Source organism: Camelus dromedarius, chromosome 2 (genome assembly GCF_036321535.1).
Source record: "Camelus dromedarius isolate mCamDro1 chromosome 2, mCamDro1.pat, whole genome shotgun sequence".
Lineage (NCBI taxonomy): Eukaryota > Metazoa > Chordata > Mammalia > Artiodactyla > Camelidae > Camelus > Camelus dromedarius.
This window is the reverse complement of record NC_087437.1, coordinates 41,085,545-41,110,786: the sequence shown is the minus strand read 5'-3', so window position 1 is coordinate 41,110,786 and position 25,242 is coordinate 41,085,545. Positions and strand designations below refer to the sequence as shown.

General features: G+C 41.0%; 1 protein-coding gene across 8 annotated transcripts in view; it reads left to right on the top strand.

The window, feature by feature from the left end:
- The window catches only part of TNIK (TRAF2 and NCK interacting kinase), a 362,919-nt gene extending 339,689 nt beyond the window's left edge, over positions 1-23,230 (top strand). For 4 of the 8 annotated variants that reach the window (XM_010976296.3, XM_010976295.3, XM_010976291.3 and 1 more), the window contains 8 exons: positions 787-957; positions 2,629-2,772; positions 6,269-6,403; positions 9,455-9,555; positions 11,749-11,898; positions 13,652-13,811; positions 14,065-14,204; positions 16,382-23,230. In XM_010976296.3, the coding sequence (XP_010974598.2) occupies positions 787-957; positions 2,629-2,772; positions 6,269-6,403; positions 9,455-9,555; positions 11,749-11,898; positions 13,652-13,811; positions 14,065-14,204; positions 16,382-16,465 (1,085 nt within the window). In that variant the 3' untranslated portion in view covers positions 16,466-23,230. Of the gene's footprint in view, positions 1-194; positions 282-786; positions 958-2,628; positions 2,773-6,268; positions 6,404-9,454; positions 9,556-11,748; positions 11,899-13,651; positions 13,812-14,064; positions 14,205-16,381 lie in introns of all 8 variants that reach the window. The other 4 variants (XM_010976292.3, XM_010976290.3, XM_010976289.3 and 1 more) reach the window with 2 other exon arrangements.
- The last annotated feature ends 2,012 nt before the right edge of the window (positions 23,231-25,242 follow it).

The window sequence follows — 25,242 nt, the reverse complement described above, 5'->3', positions numbered from 1 at the left end:
TGAAACTTTATCATTAGTTCAGTAGTTAAGCCACTAACTGCTTAGGCCCTGTCTTAAAGGGAAGACTTACTATTACTATTATTATTATTATTATTATTATTATTATTATTATTATTATTATTATTATTATTAGTTTTATAGGATTCCTCAAACAATTTCTATTTTTTTCGTCTCTTCTATTTTGATTCTGGTAGGAACCCAGAGGTATCCAGGGGCCCTAGGAAAAGCTGTTCCTCAGAGATCTCCAAACTCATCACATATTTCTCAAAAGCAATTCCTGGGTACAATGCTGTGCACGCAGTAGATACTTAATAAACGCGTGTTGAGTTGTGTTGAGTTCTCGGTGTGTGCGTCCCACTGCGAAGGTCTGGCTGTTTTAGAGGAGAGTCTTGCTTTCTAGAATTCTGCAATTCACTAATCATCAGACTCATCTTAGGCCATTTGTCGATTGATAATATGGGATTTCAAAAAGTAAATCTTTTCATGCATATATTACAAGGGATGGGGATGGTCTATTGAATTTTATGTGATAAATATTAATTCCCTAAACTACCCAGGTAGCGTCTATAAGCCTGTTTTACTAATGGATAAAATACTGCTTTTCTGAATGGCTTATACTTTATTCTACTAAAAAAGTATAATATATTTATAATTTCAAGTTTCCTTGCTTTTACTATAATGCAACACTAAACAAGGAGAAATCATAATGTTTTAAAGTCCCTTCTCCGTATCTCCACTGGTTATATTTTAAGATGCCACTGACTTCTCTGATTCTTTTTCTCAAAGCTCTGTTTACTAGCGAACTTCTTAGGCAAGAACAGGCCAAACTCAATGAAGCAAGAAAGATTTCAGTGGTAAACGTAAACCCAACCAACATTCGGCCTCATAGCGACACACCAGAAATCAGAAAATACAAGAAGCGATTCAACTCTGAAATACTTTGTGCGGCCCTGTGGGGTAAGTTGGTGCTTTTTACCACTCATCAGTGAAGTGACCCTCAAACATGAAAGCATGTGGATCTTACCTTCAGAAGAGTGCTGATGGAATCGTGGGTGTCAGAGCCCCGACTTGGGACTGTCGTAGCCTCAGGAGAGATCAAGAGCAATTTTACATGTAGAAAGAACTGACCCCTTGTACCCGGGATAACAAAATGAGATGCAGAATGACCTTGTCACATAACAGTTATGGGCTCAAGCCAACAACTGAACTGGCTACCACGTAACACACATCCACCGTGTGCCCAGCACTGGGTGATGTGCCCACATTCTGTCCCTGGGATCCACACAACACTCCGCAAGGGGAATAATGGTGTCACCTCCATGTCACAGCTGAAAAAACAGCCTGGAATATTTTAGTGAATTGCCAAAAGCCATGCCAGTGATAGTAGCAAGGTAAAACTCAAAGGACAGCAAATGATGGGCCTTCTCTTTTAGTTCAAAACATCAACCTGCAGTTCTTGTGAAGAAGATCTGCAAGCTTTAACTGACCTCAGACTCAGTATAGGTGTGATGAGATTCTATCAAAATCCTGGTCTGTGTTATCATAAACATCACATACTGATCAAGGAAAGACACAGCCCATCTGTACTCATCCAGAATTGTAGGCCTGGTTTGGGGCACCACAATCATATAAGGGCAAAAGCATTTGAGATGTTAGCAGGGGCGAGCATAAGCCTAGAAACCATCTCATGGGAGATGTGGTTGAACATGTGGTTGACACATGTGGTTTCAATGAACATGTGGTTGAAAGACACATGAACATGTGGTGGAAGGAGCAGGCATTAATTTTACTTAGAAGATAGATGTGCAATAAGCAAGAGAAGTTGAAAAAGTTACCTGTTCGTGAATATAGGCCATTGCACCGTAGATGGCCCCACGTGTGTGCAGGTCTGTGTGCTTGTTGGGCGTGGGGGGTGTTCGTTTGCCTAGGGGTGAATTTTCAGGATTGTAGCCATTCAGGCCACTTAGTTACCCGAGTTTTTGTAATAGGAATTACTACGCGAGAGATGGGCTGGACTAGAGTTAGTGCCTGAGAAGTCCCTTACAGTCAATACTTCTATGACTCTCGGGTTATTAATACCTTCACTTGAATTGGCTTATCATCTCCCTAACAAAGAGCAGAACCTTGGGTGTGAGATGTAAATTAAGCTTTGGTGTGAGAAGTGGAAGGGATTTTCTGCCAGTAGGATACAGAATGGGGCCCTCTATTATATGTCAGAGGTGAATAGGATAGACATCACTGCATGAATCGGGAAAGGCTGAACCTCGAGATGGGATTTATGGGGAGAGCCAAGGAGGATGGGGATTACAGGAAAGGAACACAGGCAGATTGCGCCAGCATCACAGCTGTGCCTAAGGCTCCTCTTGAGAAGAACTCTATTCTAGGTAGTAAATGGCTACATGTAATGAATGCTGCTACCACTTTATAAAAGAAAACTAATTTCATTACCAGAGGGACAGTGATTTAATTACTGTCTCCCAGCCTCTCCTTCTACACTCCCTACTGAAGTACCTACTTGTCTATTAGTTTATATTTACAGGGCACAGTTTCTTAGGTTTTACAGGGACCCCAGATGCAGAAGAGTAAAGCCCGTAAGAGTCCGTCTTGGGGTGCTTTTTAAATTTGCAGGTGTAAACCTCCTAGTGGGAACCGAAAATGGCCTGATGCTTTTGGACCGAAGTGGGCAAGGCAAAGTTTATAATCTGATCAACCGGAGGCGATTTCAGCAGATGGATGTGCTAGAGGGACTGAATGTTCTCGTGACAATATCAGGTATGGGGCTAAGATGACGGAGCCCCCCGGGTCGGGGTGGGAAGGCGATCACCTCCCTTCTGAAGGACCAGGAAGCTCCGCCCTTCCCAGCTAACACATGGCACCATGACTTGTGGCCAAGCAGCCAGAGTGACATCACCCACAGTTTGTAACTCTAGAGATTCTGGCTTTCTTTGAAAGGGAAGTCGCTCACCTCTGCAGGAGATCTAAATCAGAGGCAGACCACAGTGACTGTGTCCTAATGGGCCTTTACCCTCTGCTGGGGCTCAGACTCAGCAGGGCTCTTTTGCAGGGGTCTGCACTCCACTCATTGCCATCTCCTCTCAGATGGAGACTGTAAAAATGTAGTATCTGCAAATCTCGAACTCCCAATTCATTCCTTCCCACCTAATGACTAAATATAAAATAGATGAACAGCAAGTTTCTACTGTACAGCACAGGGAACTATATTCAATATCTACCTATAATGAAAATGAATCTGAAAAGAAATACATGTATGTATGTGTATGACTGAATCACTATGCTGTACACCAGAAATTGACACAGCATTATGAACTGACTATTCTTCAATAAAAGAGAATGCAAATTTAAAAAATAAATGAAATAAGGTGGGGGGAATGTAGGCTTCTGGGAGTGAGACATTTTGTAAGCAGAAATTTCCCTGGTCTCTTTCCTTCTAAGAACTGCTCTAGCTTTAATGTCTCACTGACATTTTAGCAAGTGCAGCTAGCCCATCGGGTGATGGAGTCTGCAGGGAGATTTGAATGTAGGAATCATTACTGCTACACTCTGCAGCTTTCTGGTTCCCAAAAAGTGCTTATAAAAAAGATAAAGGGGAAAGTGAAGGCCTTAACTACTGACGAATTGAAAATGTAACCTGAAGGAGTCTATTTTCATTGAAAGTTTTTTCTTTTGGATGGTGTTTGAAAGAGATTAGTAAATAACACCCGCCTTTTCCCCTTCCATCCCATCCAGTATGAACCCGACTGTATCACCACACGTTAGAGCCACCTGAGGAGATGGGGAAACCCAGGATGCACCCTGACCAGCGGGTTGGATCTCTGGGAGTGTGGCCCAGGTCCCAGAAGCGTTCATTGCTCCTGGGCTTCCCCCGTGCAGCCAAGTTTGAGAACCAGCCATTGTTTCACAGAGAGAAACATAGGGCTGCTCCTGGCTTGAACCTTGAGTAAAATTTACCTCTTCAGCTGTACTCTATTTTGAGAAAATATCTTCATATGACACCATTGCCTGAAAAAATATACACAGCCTGAAAGTTGAGAATTATGTTTTATTGAGCAGACTTTCTAAGGACTCGAGCCCGGGAGGCCGCTTAGATTGCTGTAAGAGACTACTCCAATGAGGCAGGGGAGGAGCCAGGACTATAGGAATTTTGCCACAAAGATCAGATAGTTGCAACATCAAAAGATTACTGTCAATTAAAGAAAACCAGATGTCTCAGGTTAAGGAATTTATTGCTTTTCTATGTATGGAAAGGTGCAAAAGTCTGGCTCTTTGAAATTGTTCCTTTGATGTGCACCCAGCTGTCTAGGGCCAGTATCCTGTTCTTTCCCATCCTGAGTCCCCTCAGGGGACACTGTTGAGGGCGGCTGCAGAGGCCAGGGAGCCTGCTTGTCTTCATCCAGACTGCTCACCGTTGGGGGCAGCAGCAGTAGCTGATGACTTGATGGCCACAGCATCCTTTGTTTACTGATGGGGCCAGCAACATTTTTCATTCACAACCCTACAATTCCCCGTTTCTTTTACCTTTCCACTGAATGCTCAGAGTTTCATCTTTGTGTGTGTGTGTGTGTGTGTGGTGCAGAAACCCATCCAAGAGCGAACCATCATCTCTTTTTTTGATTATTGAAGTATAGTTGATTTACAAAGTTGTGTTAGTTTCTGGTGTACAGCACAGTGATTGATTCAGCTCTCTATATATTCTTTTTCATTATAGGTTATTACAAGCTATTGAATATAGTTCCCTGTGCTATACAGTAGGACTTTGTTGTTTATCTATTTTATATATAGTAGTTTGTATCTGCTAATCCCAAATTCCTAATTTATCCCCAACCCTCAATTTCCCCTTTGGTAACCATAAGTTTGTTTTCTGTATCTGTGAGTCTGTTTGTCAACCAAGTAAATTCTTGTGTTATCATTTGAGTTTAATTCACTGTAGTCCTTTATTCTGGCTAATTGCTTTCTTGATTGCTATACCACCAAATCAAATTTAAAACCATACATCTGCCAGCCACCTACCAAAAGTGGACATGATATTCATGTTCAGGCTTCATTATGTTTTTAGTGACACATCCCCATTCTCAAAAGTGGAACCGTTTCCTGTTGTCAGGAGGCACACAGGTAGGGAAAGAAGAAAATAAAAATAGGAGCCAAGGCTCTCCACTGCCCTCGGATCTGCTCTGGCACAGAGAGGAAGAAGCACGGGCCCTCCTGTCCACCCTCTTAGGGTCGATGCCTGTGCAAGGCTTTCGGTTACAAAAAAACAGCAATAACTGCACAGTGGTTCTCTTAATTTAAGTTGTAAATGCACTTTCCTGTCAAATCCAGTGTGCAATTCTTTAATGAATTCTTTTCTTCTGGTATATACCACATCTGCAAGATATAAAATATTTTTTTGATGCCTACGAGAAATCAAAGGAAAATAAGTACCCGTGAAGTATAACCCACAGGCCTAAACTTCTGATCACATAGGAAAAGCCACGCCAAGGGACGACCCTTATCTGGTACTCAGGCAATCTCAGATAGTGTATTTAACTTTGCTCCTTGTGAACTCAGTGTGTTTAAGATCTTTTCTTATCATACTAAGAATTCTTTACTCCAGGATCACTGTACCATCATTTATCAAAGGAAACTTTTAAGCTTTTTTCCAAGTATACATCTTTTTCTGCTTTCTTATTTTTGTCTGGTACTCCTTTCAGTGATCTCAGCACCATAAACGTGTCCAGGGTTTATTTTCCGAGCCCAGATTGCCTTCGTTGACCTTGTTTCTCTCGTCTCCTTAATAAAATTCCTTTTTTTGTTGTTAGATAAAATCAAACCACTAAACTATTGCTAACACTTAAGTATGCTAAAATGTCCAGGTATCAACGATCCTTCATGTAATTAGAACGAGAATATTTTCGCTGGAACACTGGTCAACCATTCCATTACAGAATTTGCTTTTACTGAATTCAGCAGACACTGCCTTTTGCACTGTGAGGAGATCTTAAGAGCAGCTTGCTCAAGTAAGAAACCAGAAGATGAAGACAAATTATAAAATGGTTATTTGACCAAAACACTTGGACCTGTTTTAATCAGATGTCCTAGCAGAGACAATACATTGATGATGCTGGAGACACTGGTTATTGTGTATACACACACACACACACACACACAACTGTAAATAAAAATAAATTGATAAAATAAAATGGAGATGGGAGAGGATTGAGAGGAAAAGCTGTCTCAGGGCCTTCACATTAAAGCTCTATTATTTCAACAGGAAAGAAGAATAAGCTACGAGTTTACTATCTTTCATGGTTAAGAAACAGAATTCTACACAATGACCCGGAAGTAGAAAAGAAACAAGGCTGGATCACCGTTGGGGACTTGGAAGGCTGTATTCATTACAAAGTTGGTAAGTCTCAAGACACGGAATTGTTCACTCAAACCAAATTATTCAGTTAAGTTTCACTCAGCGTTTTTCCATCAGACGCTGATGATGCATTTGTGACCAGTTTAAGACACTGCTAGAACCTTAAATATACTTGCATTATTTCTGAAAAAGTCAGATTGATGAAGTGCAAAGAGTGCATCCAGAATGAAGTCCAGTTTGAACTCCTCCTTCCCAAAGACCCATGAAACTGGCAGTGAAGGAATAAAAGTGTCATAAGCCCACAAGGACAGAGGGACCAGGAGAAGAGAAACCAGCAAACAAGAAATGTCAGCAAAACTGAACAAGACTAGATGACTGGGAACAGACCTAACTGACCAGGAAACACTGAATTCTGAGTCTGCAGTCAGGAAAGTCATCAAAGTCAATCAAATCACTGAACAGAACCCAGAAAGGCCCCAGGTGTACCTGAGGTTGAGGTGGAGGGTTGGACTGAAAATGAGAAGATTGTTAGAAAGCTGATGAACAGCAAATCCTCCAGAACCCAGTCAGGCAGCCACCCTCCCCGACTGCAACACTAGATGAAAGGTTGGCACAGCCAGTCTGGTGGTGGGGGATACAGTTATGAGGGCACATTAATACACACGCACACGCACACGCACACGCACACACCTCCTTTCCCTGTTTAGCTCCCAAAATGTTGGCAGCCATGCTTATACTCCTAAACAGGAGATTGTAAGATTGCCTTTGGAGAGGCTAAATGGCCAGAAAGAAAAGATGTTCAGGTACTAATATTTGAAATTCCATGATAAAAGCACCTACCCACCTTAAAGTGAAGCCCAGCAGTCGGTAAGCCCACTTAGACCAGACAGTGGGGACATCCACTAGTAGGAAGGAAACTTAAACACAAAGAAGGGACTTTAGAGGAAACAAGGATAATGAAGAGTGGAGTAAAAAATTTTAAAAGAAACTATAAAAACTCCAGAGGGATTAGAAATACCATTTCCATAAAAGAAGAAAAGGAGTTACTTAAAAAAAAAAAAAGATGGAACAAGCTTGGAGGAGGTCATTCAGAGACCAAGAAAAAAATCTTGGAAATTAAAATATATTGACAGGAATAAAAAATGTAATAGAAGGGCTGGAGGATAAAGATAAGAAATGTCCTAAACAAAAGAAAAAGGAGAGGGAAGTTAAGAAAGTAAAAGTTTCAGTCCAAGTGGTTCAAAATCTAAATTACATGAGTTTTAGGGGGAAAAAAATTAAGAAATGGAAGGAGAAGAAAGTAACAAGGAAAGAATATAAGATATGTTTCTAGAACTAAGACCTCAAAATCTCAAATTAAAAAAGATTTGCTGAGTGCCTGGTATAGAGAATGAAAACAGACTCACAAGTGGGCATTGCAACATGATTATTTCAGTACCCAGGAAATGAGAAGGTTCTTAAAGCTTCCAAATTATAAATAAATAAATAGTGTACATGAAATAGACCCAGAATTAGATGTTCTGAGAGTTATAGCAACACTGAAAGATTAGAAAACAATGGAACAAGGCTATAAAAATTCTGAAGAAAAAAAAATTTCGTTTAGTATTTTATAACCTATCTGTATTAGCTGGGGTTCTCTAGAGAAACAGATCCAATAGATGTGTGTGTGCGTGCGCGCATGTGTGTGTAGAGAAATTAGTCCAAGCAGGGTAGGACAATGGAGGGTTCCAGAAGACGTACCTCCAAGAAAAATAAAATGTTACTAATAGATTACCTGCCGTGTTTGACTGTAATGAAGGCATTTACAACACTAACAGAAAGTTGACCTGTGCTTAAAGATAGATACACAGAAAAAAGGAAGTGAAAAAAAATTGAGAAAACAAGAAAGGAAATATAATGATGGTATAATACGTGCCTCATCTGTGACCAGTAATCATTTAAGCACAGGGTATTGACTTAACCACAAATTTTAAATATAACTATACTGGAGGCGTGGGGGAGGGAGAAACATGTATGTTTGAGAGAGAACTAGAGAGAGGAGATGGTTATGAGAGACTAGATCTTCCTCATACTACGAAGTCAGTAGATAATATCCACAACTGAAAAAAAATTTTAAATAACGTTATTAGCATGTCAGTTAGAAATATAGAAATAAATTGCTGAGGAAGTGATTGAAAGTATATTAAGGACAGAATATATAAACAGGAGAGATGTGCTACAGAAAAAGAGCTCAGAGAGCAAGAATTTGGTCAGTTATCCTGGGCTGCGTAATTTCGTTAGGACACAGAATATTTGGTTTGTTCAAACATTCTATGGAGATAAAGACTGGCATGGGTACTGTCTTAGTCTATTCAAGCTGCTATAACAGAATGCCATCGACTGGGTGGCATAAACAACAGGCATTTATTTCTCGCAGTCCTAGAGCCTGGGAAGTCCAAGTTCAGGGTGCCAGCAGACTCGGGGTCTGGGGAGGGCACACTTCCTGGTGCAGAGACAGCTGTCTTTTTGCTACAACCTTCCATGTCAGCGAGGGAGAGGGATCTCTCTGGGGTCTCCTTTTAAAGGTGCCAGCCCCTTTTAAATTCCTAATAACTGCAAGTCAAATTTGAATAGTAAGCAAACAACAGCCATTATGTGTCTCCCTATTTGTTGATTTTTCTACCACCTTGCTACACCAGCTCTCAGCTACTCATATGTGGGGGAACATAAAAGCCAGGCAAGGACACATGAAGGATATTTGTACAGATTCTCCTTACAATGAATAATTCACATCTAGATCTAGTGGTTAAAAGCAGTCCTAAGCCAGTTATATCTTTAGATGAAGAGCCTTCAATATGAAGCAAAAGGTCCCCGGTATCCTGCAGACCAAGTGCACTAAAGGAAGTTAAATCTGTATCTATGAGAACATCCCCCACCAGAGCATCACCCTCATTTAGGGTGATGTATATGTATCATAGTTTGCACTATAATATATATTATAGATTCAGTGTCAACCACTATATATAAATGTATTTATATAGTGGTTTACACATTCATTAATACAAAAACTTACATAAATTAGTACACTTATAATTCATAATTTTTCCATTACAGTTAAATATGAAAGGATCAAATTCTTGGTGATTGCCTTAAAGAATGCTGTGGAGATATATGCCTGGGCTCCGAAACCATACCATAAGTTCATGGCATTTAAGGTAAGCAGGCATGTGATCACCTAACAAGGGCTTGTTTTCTTCAGTTTAGGTCCCCACCAGTTAGTAGTGGCCGGTCTTGCACATAGACTCGTACCAATTTTCCTCGTGCCAATTTTCCTATATACAATAAACCTCTTAAAAGTGTAGGAACTCTTATCTGTTATTCTAGAAGTAAAGACTAAGTGTGAGTAAATGCTATTAAATTGGCCAAATTAAAATTTGGGTACCATCTCCTCCGTTTCAGGTCTGTGCATCACCATCTCTAAGTGGCATTTAGTGTTGAAATGGTTACTGGGCAAAGCATTAATTATGATATTAGCCACCTCACTAAGGCACTCTCTGATATTTCTTCTGAAAAAGGCAGAACAAACAGCAGCACTGAATCTCGAGGTTGAACTGAGTCTCTTAATTTTGTAATCCTCTTAAGCCTTTTGAGGTAAAGTCCCTAACACTTACTTGATGCTCATATATTCAAATTGCTATTGGACTTCTCTGAAATGCAGACTGAAAGTCAGCACATGTGGAAATGGCCTAGGTTCTCTGCATCCTTTCATTTTGATCGCTTTTTCCTTTTTCATCTTGTCTAAGTCTGCACCCACCGTGGCTGGCTTGATCACTCATGAGATTCAGCAGAAGTAGGATGGGGATATGCTGGCCCTGTTGACTCCAGCTCTCGAAAGCTGACTCCCAGACGCCAGCAGGACCAGGACTGACAGGCACTCTGATGTTTTCAGAGCTGCACGGTCAATCCAGAGCCAGTGTCAATTTATCTTCTGTTCATTCTTCCCCTCTGCCTACGTCTCTCTCTCTTTATAGCTTCTTGGCCCTCACTTTTTCTCTCCATCTTATGACTGTCATCTTTCTCTGACCCTTTATGTATTCTTTCTTGGCACATATGCCACGTGAGTGCAGACGCTGCCTTGGGAACATCATGAGCCCCTCTTCAGGGCTGTCACCCCCACTTCTGTCTTACTCCCTTCATGCAAGGAGCGCATCTGTGATGGGCTCAGGAAGGTAGATTCATCAGTGGAAACAGGCCTCCCCTCCCTAGCCCCACTTTATGGAGAGAAATTTTGGAGTGCACTGGGTTAGTAATAACACTTAAAGGGTGACTCCTGACAGCTAAAGTGGTGCTGCTGTCCTGCCAGAATCTCTCTTCGCAAAAGCTCTTCAATCAGGATCCCATTTCCACTCCGGTCCCAAAGTTTCCTGCTGTCAGTTGACTTGCCAAAGTGCACGATCGAGTGCAAAATGCCGTGTTCAGCAAACCAGGCTTGGCCTGGAAAGAGCAAAGAGCAAAGACAAGGACTTGAACAGGAAACGCTGGAGCCGGCAGGGATCAAGCCCTCCTGTGTGACAAGACCCTCCCACATGTGAGAATTACGTTAGCAAAAGATGAGGAGGGAAGGGTCTGTTAGGGGTCGTGGCATTACAGCCAACGCACTGTGGTTTCACGATTCTCCCCCAGACTACAAGGCCCAGTGCAGATAGAATGTAGATTAGATAATGGCAGAGGGAAACAGAGGAACGCTTGATAGCTAGTTGGGGCTTAGGGTCCAGATTCTAACACACAGAACCTGGATAAACATAGCTGCAGCTCTTTTGACCTTTCTAGTTAAACCCAGCCAGGCAGCATAAACCATGCGTCTTGAGGAGTACCACTCCAACCCTTCTCTGTCGCCCAAATCCAAGTCTCAGATCTCAACATTAAGTTTAGAGAAAGTGCCAGTCTGGTGCACACCCACTCCCTGAAGGACAGTCGGAACCAGAGCATGACTGTTAATCCTGAACTGGCTTAGCACAGGGCTGGCCCGGCTGCCCACCCAGGCTGTTTCTGGAAAGGTAGGAGCCATGCATGGGCCTGGCTGTCACTTGGGGAGGACAGGGGCCAGAGAGGTGACTTCTTGAGGAAACGGCCTGAAATAGACAGGAAATTACAGCGGCATCCAGGCAGCAAGTCTGTAAACCAACTTCTCTGCCCTGGAGGACAAAGGGTAGAGAAAGGGGCACGAATGGATTCTAGACTCTTCCTCCGAGAGCCAGAATATGAATAGCCCTAAAAGGGAAAGAAAGATTTCCTAGTTTTCAATTTAAGAAAATCAGACATTAACTTCCACAGGAAATAGCTAAAGGAAAAATGTGTTAAGATAACTTCTTTGAATGACATGGACACTCATGGGATGGTTTTTAAAGTCTTTTGCAGATCTCCAGCATAAGCCACTGCTTGTTGATCTCACAGTAGAAGAAGGTCAGAGATTAAAGGTTATTTTTGGTTCACACACTGGTTTCCATGTTATTGATGTTGATTCAGGAAACTCTTATGATATCTACATACCATCTCACGTAAGTTCCTGGAAGCAGACTGCCAAGGCTCTCTGCAACAACCTGCATGTGCAAAGACATTTGTTTTTGCACATTTTTAGTGGAAGTCATGCTAACTTTTACCAACCAGTAAAGCAGATGGACTTTTGGCCTTCACTAAATAGGTGATGCTTTTAAGAAATAAGACATGTGACTCTGACTAATTTTTATGACTGCTTAAAACTGGGTAACACATAATGGCAATTATTTGACATTTACTGGACATGCTGTCTCATTGGATTTTATATTAAAATACGTTTGATGTTTTTCCTTAAAGGGCATAAGCCAGAGTATAATAGGTGAGCACCTATTTTCAGTTTTTGAAGTTTCCCATTTTATGTGGGAGAAGGCCAGTGGTCCTTTTTCTGCTATTGTTGTTCCGCTCTTTAACTTGAGGAAAGTGTCCTGTGGTGGAATCAGACACCCTGAGCACATGCTTTGGCTCTAGCGTGTATTCGTTTTGCAGTAATGGACACATTAGGCAGCCTCTGTAACTCTCAGCTTTGACATCTGTATATTGGGGATGAAAGGACCTATCCCATAGAGTTACCAGAAGCATTAAATGAGGTAATGCATCTAAAGTACGTGGCACAGGGCCCTGCGAATTGTAGTATTAATATTACTATACTGACACTGCCTAAAACGTGACTTTTAAAGGAGAATGCTGCACGTGGTTTGACGTAGTAGGATGATGCCGTGTGAAGTGTGTTTCCTGTATGTAATCCCAGGACTAACCTACAGTAGAAACCTTCTGTCAATGAAGTATGAGGCCTAAACCTGTTGCTGTTGGTCTTTTGAGAGTTTAAAGACTTTACTCCAAAGAAACACAGCAGTTGAAAAAAGTTGTTTCAGTGTGTGACACACCTGTCATTCACTAGCTTTTCATGCATGTGTGTACATGCACACGGGCCTCAGCGCCTGTGCTTCTGGCAGGGGCCCTGGGCCATCGCCATGATCAGCCTCCATCGCCCACTTCTGTCCACCAAGCACCCGTTGGTCTGCCATGAGGTTCTTAACCAGGGGATCACAGCAACACGTCTCTTTTCCTAGAACAAGTCAATCCACACTTATTTCAATAGTGTCATTTTCTTTTTAATGAGTGGTCATTTTAAATTTTTTTTTCTAAATAAGCCATTAATTTGGTTTATCTTGTTATGTAGGTACCCAGATAAACAACCTGTGTCAAATGTTCATAGCCTGTTTGGGTCCCACATTTGGGCCCCATCTAGGCCGTCTCCAGCACACTCAGCTGGCTTGGATTCTCCTCATCTTTTTTGGAGTAGATAGAAAACGTGAGATTTTCAGTGTCCATGAGAATGTGCTCAAATCCTAGTTCTACGACCAAATACTAGTGCAGCTTTGCTCAAGTTACGTAACGCCTCTGAGGTGCAGTTGCCTCATCTGTAGGCAAAAATATCTGGCCTGGGGGGCTGTTTGAAGGCCTTGAAGTTCTCTGTGTAAAGGGCTGGTGCTCGGCACAGAGCAGGGGCCCGCAGTGGTGCTTGTTGCTTTTAGGAACAGGTAACTTGGGTTCTCCACCTAGTGCCAAAGCTTGGATTTACCAGGGTATTTGACAGGTCAGTGGTTAAATTAAGCAAAGCAAAATGTCAGTCCCTAGCTTGCAGATGGAAAAAGGACAAGGAAAACTCTTTTTTGCAATTCTTAGAGATTAATAGTCAAGATACTGTCTTATTTTTTTTAAAAGAATAATGCCTGGCCTCTTTTTGTCTTCTAGATTCAGGGCAATATCACTCCTCATGCCATTGTCATCTTGCCTAAAACAGATGGAATGGAAATGCTCGTTTGCTATGAGGATGAGGGGGTGTATGTAAACACCTACGGCCGGATAACTAAGGATGTGGTGCTCCAATGGGGAGAAATGCCCACGTCTGTGGGTAGGTTAACCATTCCTTATCTCCTTCAGCAGTTACACCCCCCAAATGAAACGAAAGTCAAGAAATGTGAAACAACCATTTGATTCCACAAAAAAAAAAAAAAAAAAAAAAGTCTGTGAATAACACTTGTAAGACTTGCTTTGTCTGTTTATCTCAAGTCGTTTGTCATTTTTGTGGTTAAGATGTGAACAGATGCTGTGAGTTATTGCCCATCTAATGTTTTTAATGCAGTTTTGGAAATTCCTTTTGACAGCCTACATTCATTCCAATCAGATAATGGGCTGGGGCGAGAAAGCTATTGAGATCCGGTCAGTGGAAACAGGACATTTGGATGGAGTATTTATGCATAAGCGAGCTCAAAGGTTAAAGTTTCTATGTGAAAGAAATGATAAGGTAAATCCGTTTCAACATTTGCATTAGTGTTTGCATTTTAAGAGACCACCAGGTACCTGTGAAACCTTCATTTTCCTTTATACTGATTTGAATCACATCTGTGTTAAACAATCAATATTTTCTTGAAATGGCATTATTTGGTTTGATTCATGTGAACCCTCAAAATATATTATTCACGTATCAAAAAAGACAAAAAAAATCTAAAAATTTCCTGTAAGCTCTTAGTAACTTTTGTGGCCGCTAGGCCTTAAGATGACTCAGCAGATACCCCAAATTCACCGAAGCACTTAGAGGGGTTGGCTCGCCATTAATCATCTCACAGTGGGTCAACTTTATACGCTGCTTTTAGACTTGTCACCAAATCACTATTGGGACCTAGCCCATCACATTATATTCAACTTTAAGTGTAAAACATTCGACATGTAGAAATACAAACTTTTTTAAGATGTCACCCATTCCTTAAGGAATGCGCAATCACAAACTCAACTAGTGCCATGTCCTGTGTCATTCCAGCCATGTTTCTTCTGAGGTGTCACAGGGGGACTGTTTTCCAGTGACATTGGCGGTGTCCATCTGGCATGATCAGTCGCCCAGAAGGGTATTCCACGGCAGTGCTGCTTCTCCCTTGCCCTCCCTGTAGATGAACCCAGAGTTCTTAGTAGCTCAGCTATACTACATTTGTGAATCATCCTTTGTGACTGTGGCCAACTTAGAAATGCTGTCCCCAAAACAGCAGATAGAAGCATCTATAGAAAAGACTGTGATGGGGTGGACAGATAGACATCTCTTGGCCTACTCCCATTCCCCAGAAGCCAGGCTGATCTCAGTCTGACCCTAGAGTAGCCAGCTCCTCCTGTGACCTGGTGTGGCCTGGTGTGGTCTGGTGTGTTCTGGGTGGATAACAGCTGGGGGTGGCAAGGATGGTTCCAGAGCCTTATCGGAGTATGCCAGAACACAGACCTGACCCTTAGTAAAACTCTCCATGGATCATAAGGCTAGGCGTGATCTGGGCATGGACTCCCAGACTCCAGTTCATTGAAGACCCACCTCAGAAAGTCCATTCCAAGCCATGCCCACACCCGCAGGAGCAGGCTGGGACCACACCAGTGTCTGGGGGCTAGTATCCTGACCCAGGACTCAGAACCTGGAGAGAACAGTGGCCCTCTCTTTCCCTCACTGTGTTTCCATGGGTCTTCTGTGCGTCCCCATTTTGATTCATTGACCCTAGCAGTAGCTTTACTTACAAATGTAGCATTAGCAGAATGACAAGCATTTCCATGGAACTTCCTAAGAAGTTGTTGGGAGAGACAGCATTCTTCTGAAGAAGTTGTGGAAATGAAGTAGCAGAGACTTTTCACTAGTGACAAAAGTAAATGCCTTGGAGCAAAGTTTGGTGTTGGCTGACTGAAGGACTAGGCCGCCACCTGGAGTCCTATTTCCCTAGGGCAGTGGTTCATTGAGTGCAGCTCAAGCAAGCAGTACCCCAAATTTTGCTCCCTCTCTCAGTTGTTTGATGAAGTGATTTAGCACACCCAGACCTAATGGACTGTGGTTCTCCTTATTAATGCCATGACCTCCTTTGGCCTAGGATTTGCCTTCAGCGGCAGAGAAACCAAGCGTTAACTCTTGAAATGCCAAAGTGAATAGGTATTAAACACCTTACCCTATGGGACCAGAAGCACTTACTAATTTTTTTTTTTAATTAAGGAATGAAGTTGTATAGTAGTCAGTAGGCCCCAAATTCCCCCTTGACTTTGGGAATTTGAAAGGATTCTCTTCATTCCCAAAGTCTGCCCTCTTGTCATTAAGGGAAAGGAAAGGGACCTCTGTGGCTTTCCAGAAATCAACAAAGGATCTGTTGTGTCTAGACCAGCAATCCAGCATGGAACTCCCTTGTAAAATGTGAGCACCCAAAGGGTTGTAGCAAAGCAAGATATACTCCCTTCTGTGTCCCTGAAGGCCAACATCACAATAAGTAGTAGTAACCATTATAACAATAAACAGGAATGTTTACAGAGGATGCACTGTATTAAAAGGCACTTTATAACACCAGCCATTAAGTCTTAAGAGCTGACACATGGCAAGGCTAGGACATGTGAGAGGAAATGGATGGACGGTTGAAGAAAAGAGGGAAAGAAACCATGCAGTTGAACTAATTTCTTTTTAATTTCAAACAGGTATTTTTTGCATCCGTGCGATCTGGAGGAAGTAGCCAAGTGTTTTTCATGACCCTCAACAGAAATTCCATGATGAACTGGTAACAGAAGAGCACTTGGCACTTATCTTCATGGCGTTATTTCTAATTTAAAAGAACATAACTCATGTGGACTTATGCCAGTCTAGAGGCAGAATCAGAAGGCTTGGTTGAACATACCGCTTTCCCCTTTTCCTCTCCCTCCACCCGTCCCAAAACAGTCCATCTTTCTATGTTGCAGCCTGGTTGAGAAGGAGAGAAAAAGGTGGCAGGAATTTCCAGGAGATCCCCAAGAATGCCGCGTTGTCTGTGGACAAAGATGGACCATGTGCCCTTCGGAGTTAGGGATAGAAACAAATATTGTGTGCTCTTATGATTAAGCTGTGTTATGGTGGATTTTTGAATTTTGTTTTGTTTTTTTTTACCTTTTTTCTTTACCCCCTTGCTTTGTAAGAATGGGGAGAGAATGCATCCTGAGAAAAAGATCTGTTTTTAACTGACTGCCTACTAGCTTTAAGTATCCGATACATTGTAGACTTTCCCATTTCGAATGGTGAGAGACACCACAATAAATGTACCTTATCTCGTGACACTGAAGGCCATAACTACATAGTGGGGTAATTTTAGAACTCTTTTGCCTTCACCAACCCAAAAGGTTGCTTTTTGTGAGCAACTGCGAATGAATTTTTAAAAGAGAAGAAAAATACTAGTTTTCCCCTCTTTTGGGAAATCGATTTTAAATGGCTAAACTACTAGCCTTAGACTAATAAAATCAACTACCGTTTTTGTGAGTCTGACAGGCGCTGCTTTTCATCTGGCCCTGTGCAGAGCGGAGTGTGCTGAGTGGGGCAGTAGTGCCGTGGAGCTGAGCTGGCTCCAGCGGATGAGGGACATCTACAGTACACCTTTTCCTCGGCAATTGTGACAGATCAGGGCAAAAGACGGGATGACAGATGGGATGAGACGGAAAGAGCTTCTGAAAACAAGCTAAAAATGTATATAAATATACACCTTTTTTTTTTTTAAATGCACAAAGCTTCCCAGCTAAGAGGTCACTCGGTTCAGGCTTATTAGGATAAGACTTTGTTGAGTTCTTTCTGGGAACTGGGGAATAAGTACCATCCAGGCTTTGGTCATTCCCAGCTTTCTCCTGAGGGTGCCGCTTTCTCAAGATGAAAACTGTGACTGAAAACATAATAACAATAAATGTTTCTGAGCTGCCTGTGTTCTCTCTGGGTTGGTGAGAGAAGGGACTAGATTACTACTAAGCCTGCCTGAGACCCAGCAGGCATCCTTGGTTCCAATTTTATAGAACTTGAAAGCACGGTTTTGGCCAGAATTCTGCGACCCTAATCATTTTACCTTCCTCCAAATTACCCAGCATACGGTAAACAACATTTGTGCAGATATGTATGTATTTAGTTCAGGTTGACTTGTGTCCTTATAAACTCTTACACGGATGATTTGAACTTTTACGTGACGGTCTGGGATTTTTTTTCCAAAGCTACAAGCATGGCTGCCTGTGGTATCGAGGTGTTGCAGAAATGGTATCTGTGTTGCGCTTCCTGTTTTAACCTACCTCGTTTCGTTTGTTTTGTTTCACTGTTCATCACAGCAGTGTTATCTCCAGGAGACATATAGAGAGCTCAACTGGCAATCTCACATGTATTTAATATTTTTCAAATAAAACAGTAGTTGACCAAATTGTTCTTCTTGAAAAATTGGAAAATAATCCAACAACAACAAAAACTAATGTGGCTTGTTTCTGGAGAAAACAATTACTGTAAACAGATTTTTTTTAAATCTGTGGTTCTACTGATTTTGCCTAAACACCTGAGCAGCTGATGTACTATTAATGAGAACGAAATACACATTAGGAAAATGGACCCATTTCAATCTGGTGATTTGGGCAAGGGGGCACGGGGAAGGGGAAATGGTTCAGTTTCTGCCCCTCCTTTGAAGATGGTTGTCATTTGCATTTATTTTAAGCAAGTAACAAAGGAATGGAATTGAGGGTTATCTTCAGGCGATCACCAAGATGTCCTCATTTGTGGTCCCTTTAGCGCTCAAAAGCAATGAAATCCTCCCGTTCTCATTTTTACTGCTAAGGTTCTGCTGCTGAACAATACAATTTTCACAAATTCCATGCAACAAATTCAGCAATAACGTTTTGGATTGAATTTAGCAACTACTGTCATTGGATGCTGACGTGGACAAGTACACTGATTTGGGTCTCATCCCCGAATGTGATTGCCACCAGCTCTTTATATTGCTGCTGTGGTATTTTAAACCAGAAGCTTCTTTAAATTATGTTGCAAACTGATCTTTGTTTTTATGTTTTGTTTTGTTTTTATTTCTAAGTGATAAGTTCGAAACACACAGCTTTAAATGATTTTTTTATTGTGGGATTTTGGGTACAGTTAAGAAATAAAAGGGAATCATTGTGTTTAAACATAAGGTAGTTTGTGAATGTATTTTTTAAAACCTAGATTCATTGAAACAAAAAATCATAAGAAAACAATATTAATGCAGTCTTGTTTACAGTATGTACAGTGACATAACATAGAACATGAGCTTTTCTGGTGCCAACAACAATAAAACACAGACGGTAAACATCAAGCCATGCCTTTTATATTTTTGTACAAATATTACACAGAGTTCATGGTAAAGCCAAATTTAAAAGGGCCCCACATAAATCTGTGCTTCTTAAAAGCTACCTAAAGAATTCCTTGATGCTTTTAACTTAAAAAATACATTTCCTCCATCAGGACAGGTCCTAGCCCTGAAATACTGAGGCTTAGGTCATACAGAATGTTTCAGAATAGCTGTTCTTGTGGCTCATAAAAATCCCCAACTTCCTGGTTTACTTTAATTCTTTTTTTGCTGGGGGGAGGCAGAGGTTGGGGAGTAGTGGTTGTACTTTTCATCCATCTGAAATATCACCTTAAAAATAAAACAAGCCAGTTCTGGAGACAGAATTCCTGACAGGAAGAACTAAAGCTAAAAACTGAAACTGAACTAGTTACAAAAGAAATTTATTAAGATTTTTATACAAAGAGAAATTGAGCCCTCTCCCAAAGTAAGTTTCACTAGATCTTTTCAGTCCTTTCTACTCTAAATTGATTATCATTCAGTAAAATCCACTGCAACTGCCCACACCGCAGTCGTGGACCAAGGTCTGCCAGGTGACCGTCGCTGCGGGGTGCTGGTCCGCGACACTGTAGCAGGGACTCCTCCATGCAGTGGGCAGTGGGAATAGATGATCTATAAGATCCCTTCAAACACTGAGTCCTCCCCATGCCAGTCACATTCAGACCATCGTCCTTGCACACAACATGAGTGAGGACAGCTTGCAGTAAGTTCCACATAAAGTCTAATGACCTTATTTACATGGTCTCATTTTTCTTGAAGACTTATAAACAGTGCTTCAAGATGATCTAGAGCTATTTCAACAGTTCAGATTAAGGCACAGATGACATCCCAGAAGGCCACTCAAACAGGAACTCCATTTTTCTAACACTTTGACACTGCTTTCTTAGATGGGCTTCTTACAGACATGGCCTCAAGCACACGTTTTTTCAAAAGCATCTTAATTCCTGGTTGTCAAGACCTACTAACAGTTTTCTGTCTGCTCTTGTGACTTATTGGTCATTGGTGTCTCTGGTCCCTCCTGTGCAGTAGATTAGAAAGAGATGTGATATTCAGACGGGGGCCATTTTGGTTTTGTCCATTGCCAGACAAGGAAGAGGCTAAAGTCTGACCTCACATTCCATGAAGTTAAAAATAAAAAATTTTCGCCACTAGTATGTGTCCCAGTTCCCGTCACTGTATTCTTGAAATGTTGAAGAGCTCTTTGTGTTAACAGTGTGTGCTGCTTTGAAAGTCTGCTTGAACAGCCATCACTTGTATTTGTGCTGATTGCTTTAAGATATAAGATGTGCTACGTTATTTTTAAGAAAGAAAATGCAGTTACTGATCAAACTTTTTTAACCTTCTGGAGGGAAATAGGAGAATATCTACGACATGTGAGTGACCCTGCCATGCTCCTGATAGTCCCGGATCTTCTGAGTCTGTGTTCTGACTGTCTCAGTTTCTGTGAATTGTTAGCTACCTTTCAGTTCAGTCCTCGAAACTTTCAAGCTAACCAAATGAAACAAAGAATAACAAACAAACAAACCAAAAACTGGCCTCCCCAATACTACATAGTTACCACACAAAATCCAAAACTCTGAATTTTATTCCATTTACCTGCCATTTTTTATAAATAACATTACATTTTGGCCTTGATCGGTGTAACTATATCAAAGACTTTAAAATGTGCTGCTGTCCTTTTATGGGTCTCAAAAAGGTCGTCTTCTTTCAGAAGCCTCTGCAAAAAAGAAAAACTTGAGAATCTGCAAGTTCAAAGCTGACCATTTGTACATTTCTACCAAACATTTTCTAGTGCTGTTTGGTTTCTATACAGTATCATTATTCTGGGATTTTTTCCCATTAACAATTAGAATATTCAAAAATTTGCATTACATTAAACACTATGAGACCATAACTCTCTGCTTTGAACTTTATTCTTCTAGCACTGTCACTCTGGAAAGTGCCAGAATGCACCAAAATAAAAATTCTCATAAAAGCATTTTTAAAACAAAAATCCCTGGATATGTTTTGAGATATTTTTAAATTCAGATCAAAAGCTTGGACTTTGTGTCCATGATGCCAAACATTTGGATGAAGACTAGAAAATACAGTTTAAAATAGAAATGTTCTAAAGTTTCCAGTTTTTTTGGCTTTGTGTAGATACCTTTAAACTAACTCAACTGCTTGCATGATGGGGTTTGGTTTTGATGCTTTGTTTTTGATCACACTAAACTGCACTGCACAGTTGAGGCTGGGCAAATACTGGAGGAAAGGTGAGTTTTCATTTCCACCAGTGGATTACTGTTTGTCCATAGCAAATATCCACACCCCAGTTGCCCCTACTCCCTATCTCTTCCCCTAGTGTTAGTGTTAAGGAATAGTAATTCCATATTATGGTTTATTTTAAAACCTCAGACGTCATCCTGAATCAGAATTTCAAATGTTAGGTGACAGCAAGAAATAAATCTGCAGCAAGGAAAAAAAAAAATGACAGCTTGGATGAATTTTTAAATTGGATGTGAAACTATTTTTGTGCATTTTAGCTGTCTTATTTACAATGTTAACATAACTGTAAAAATGCCAAATTTATAATATTGGAAGGGAAAACTATCATTTTGCTATGCCTACAAGTGTTTACACTGTTTAAAATCTCCAGTTTTCTAAAGTGTTTTAAATTGTCAAAAATGTGCTGAAACTAACTGTCTCACCTGTGTCAGGATATAAAGGAAGAAAATCTTGGTATGTTTTCTCGTCTGAACCTTTTGGTTACTTTCAAGTAGTTTTTACCCTGCATAGAAAAGGCCTTCAGTTATTGTTGTCTAAGGTGGTTCCAAGCAGTAGTTAGAAATGATTTGGTAGGTTCTGAGCTGAGGTTTTCCCATACTGTGACTGCCATGCCCTGAAATATACTATTTTATGTTTATCAAAATGTGAATAATAAAATATTGATAGTAGTAGGATGCCTGCTTGTTCTTCATTGCTACATCTAGACTATTATCCCTTCTTCCTCCTAAAAGTCAATGCTTCAAAGCTGTTGTCATCAGCCTGTAAAGTCTCAACTTACCTTCTCATTGCTTCAGTATCTTGCTTCTTCAGATCACTGTCACCGTCTACAACACCACCCTTTATTAATTCTTGGTGATTTCAGTATCCATTTAGACAATCCTACAAATACCCTGGCTTCTCAGTTTCCTGATCTTGACCAGTGAAACTTACCATTCCCAATTACTGCCCCACCTCCTTAACTGGTAGCAGTCAGTTCTTCCCATTTGGTGGATCCCATCCAAGTCACCAAGTAATGGTCATCACCCCAACAATCTTCCTCTCTCTTCTGTATCACCAGCTTTGCCCACTCTATGGCAGGATTTCACTACATTCATGCTGCTATCTCTTGTGTTATAAACACCCTCAGCCCCAATACCCTCCCATCTTATTTATCTGCTCCCCTTCAAACAAAGAAAAAAAAAACTCTTCCAAGGGAACTGGGTATGCTTTCCATCTCCAAATCCTCTCCTCCCTTGGTCTCTTGAACCAACTCAAATCAGGCTTTCATTCCTACCACAAGCAGCTCTTGCTGAGGACACCAGTTATGTCCGTGCTGTCTAACGCAACGCTCAGGCCTCTGACTGCACACTGCTTGATACACCTGCAGTCTTTGACACAGGTAATAGCTCCTTCCTTCTCAAGGTGCTTTCTTGGCTCTGGGACATCCCTCTCGTGTTCTTTTCTCACCTCTCTGGCTATTCCTTCTCAGTGCCTATTGCTGAGTTCCTGGAGTGCCCAGCACTGGACATCTCTCTCTAAGTGACCTCTTCCAGTCTTGGGGCTTGAAAAACCATTTATATGCTGGCATTTTTATCTCCAGCCCTAACCTCTTTTCTGAAAGCCAGACATATGTCTAACTACTTACTTAACAGTTTCATTGAATGTGTAATTGGCATCACAAACTCGACATGCTCAAAACTAAATTTGCACCCCACGTCCCAATCTACGCCCCTTACAGTCTGTGTCCTATGTCAGTAAGTGGCAACTTAGTTCCTCCAAACCAAAATCTTGTAGTTTTCTCAATTTTTCTCTCTCACATACCACATGCCATCCTAAAAATAAAAAAAAAATTAAAAGGATAAAACTTACTTCCCATAGCTTTACAGCATATCAACAGTCCAAGCCGAGTGAGACCATGTCATATCTTCCCTAAGATGGCCCTTTCAAAACACGCATCAATATACCAGGCTGTGCCTCTCTTCTGCTCGAGTGCTCGATGTCTTCCCCCTCCCTCGGAATGTCAGTGTCCTTACAACGGCCCACAAGGTCCTAATAAATCTGACTTACCCTTTGTCCCATCCACAACCACCACTACCACTTCCCGGACCTCATCTATTATTTCCCCAGTTCACCTCGCTCCAGCCATACTGCCCGCCTTGCTTTACCCAGAATGCCCTCAGAGCATGCTCCTGTCTCAGGGCCTTTGCCCTGGCCATTTCCTCTGTATGGAAAGCTCTCCCCTCACAAACCCCCCTTCCTCTGGGTCTCTGCACAAATATTCCTTTACTATCAAATGCTTATGTAAAATAATTTCCAATCCATCACTTATTCTCTGCTTTACCGCCTTTCGTAGCACTTATCAACATCTACGAGAAGCAAATAGTATTTATTGGATGAATGAATGAATGAAAATAAATAACAGAGTTTTGGAATGTTAAATTAAGGTATTAAACTATAAGGTCATTTTGATTTTAATATCAAAAAGCTGTGTCCAAAGTCTGTATCATAAAACATAGGTTTGCTTTCATGTAGAAAAGAGAAAATCCTATGGGTTTTCTTTCCTGGAAAACTATCATGGATGGAAAACACCCGGCTACAATCCTGGCTGTACTTTCTTGCTCCATGAATCATCTTAACAGGCCAAGGTGCAGGGCTGGAGGAGAGGCTGTCATACAGAACCTTGAGAAAAGTATTATTTCAAAACTCTTGCATTTGTACACATAATGATCCATTTTAAGCTACTGGCATTGCAGTAAGTACAGAGTTACTGGAAGTGGGAAGAGGACTCTGAGTTTTGTTTTCTGGTGTAAATGTTTAAAAATGACAACAACAACAAATCTTTTTTCTAAAACAAGAAATAAACAAAATTTAAGGTATCCCGTTGCCAAATGCAGCTTCAAGAAAGCCTAATGACATTTGGGTCTTATTCGTTCAAGTGACAATAGTTCTGAGGCTTCCCTGGGCAGCCTCTAACATCTGTATATATTCAGCTCCACTGAATGTTGTTGCATGAAGTTTTGTTGTAGGAAATTGACACATGCCCTCTGACAAATTTATTGTTTCACTCCGTCTTGTAAAGGGCACAACTTGTAGTTTTGATTTGTTCAATCATGTATTTTCCTGCTCACTTAATAAAAGAAATATTTTAAAAAATAAAGAAAGAAGATAATGAAATGATGTAATATGAAGCAATATAACAGTGAAATAATTTTTTTTGTTCCTCTATTTTCTGTGTCTTTTCACAAATCTGTTGAGATGAAGGATAATGTGTAATTCATGCTAAATAGTCAGGGAGAAGATCTTAATCAACCTTTTCCAGGACCAACACCATTTCTAGATTCCATGCTGCTTAGTTTTAGATTCCTAAAGTCCTTTACGAAAGATACAGGGCTTTGGTTCCAGTTACAGATGGAGAATGTGAAACATGCTAAGAAATGCCCAAAATGTCACAGTCATTGTGAACAATCTAAACACCACAAATTCCAGTTGTAAAGACACCATAATTGATTTTTAAATGAGTTCTCAATAATTTATGTGAAAATATGTTGGAGTGTTGGTTTTCTTCAAAAATTGAATATCACTAGCTAGAATATGTGTTCTTATATTTCCAATAAGCAGCTAAGTTCATGTTCAGTGACAATAACAAATTTAAAGAGGGTCATCTCCCACCAAAATTGGTCATTTTGGTTTCCAAAGTTCAAATTTAATTTACAAGATGATGTCATAAGGAGGTAGATTAGTAACATCATGGTCTGACCAAATTTTTCAGCCCTACACCCAATGCTCCATGATCTCAGGTTATCCTACACCCAATGCTCCAGTTAAGATGGGGGAGTGTAGAGCTAGAAGGCATCACTGGAGCAGAAGGAAACAGCATAGCTCTCAGGTCAACCTGACGCTTTTTAACTATCTCATCCTTTGTCCTCAGTGGGAAAGCCGTTCATAATT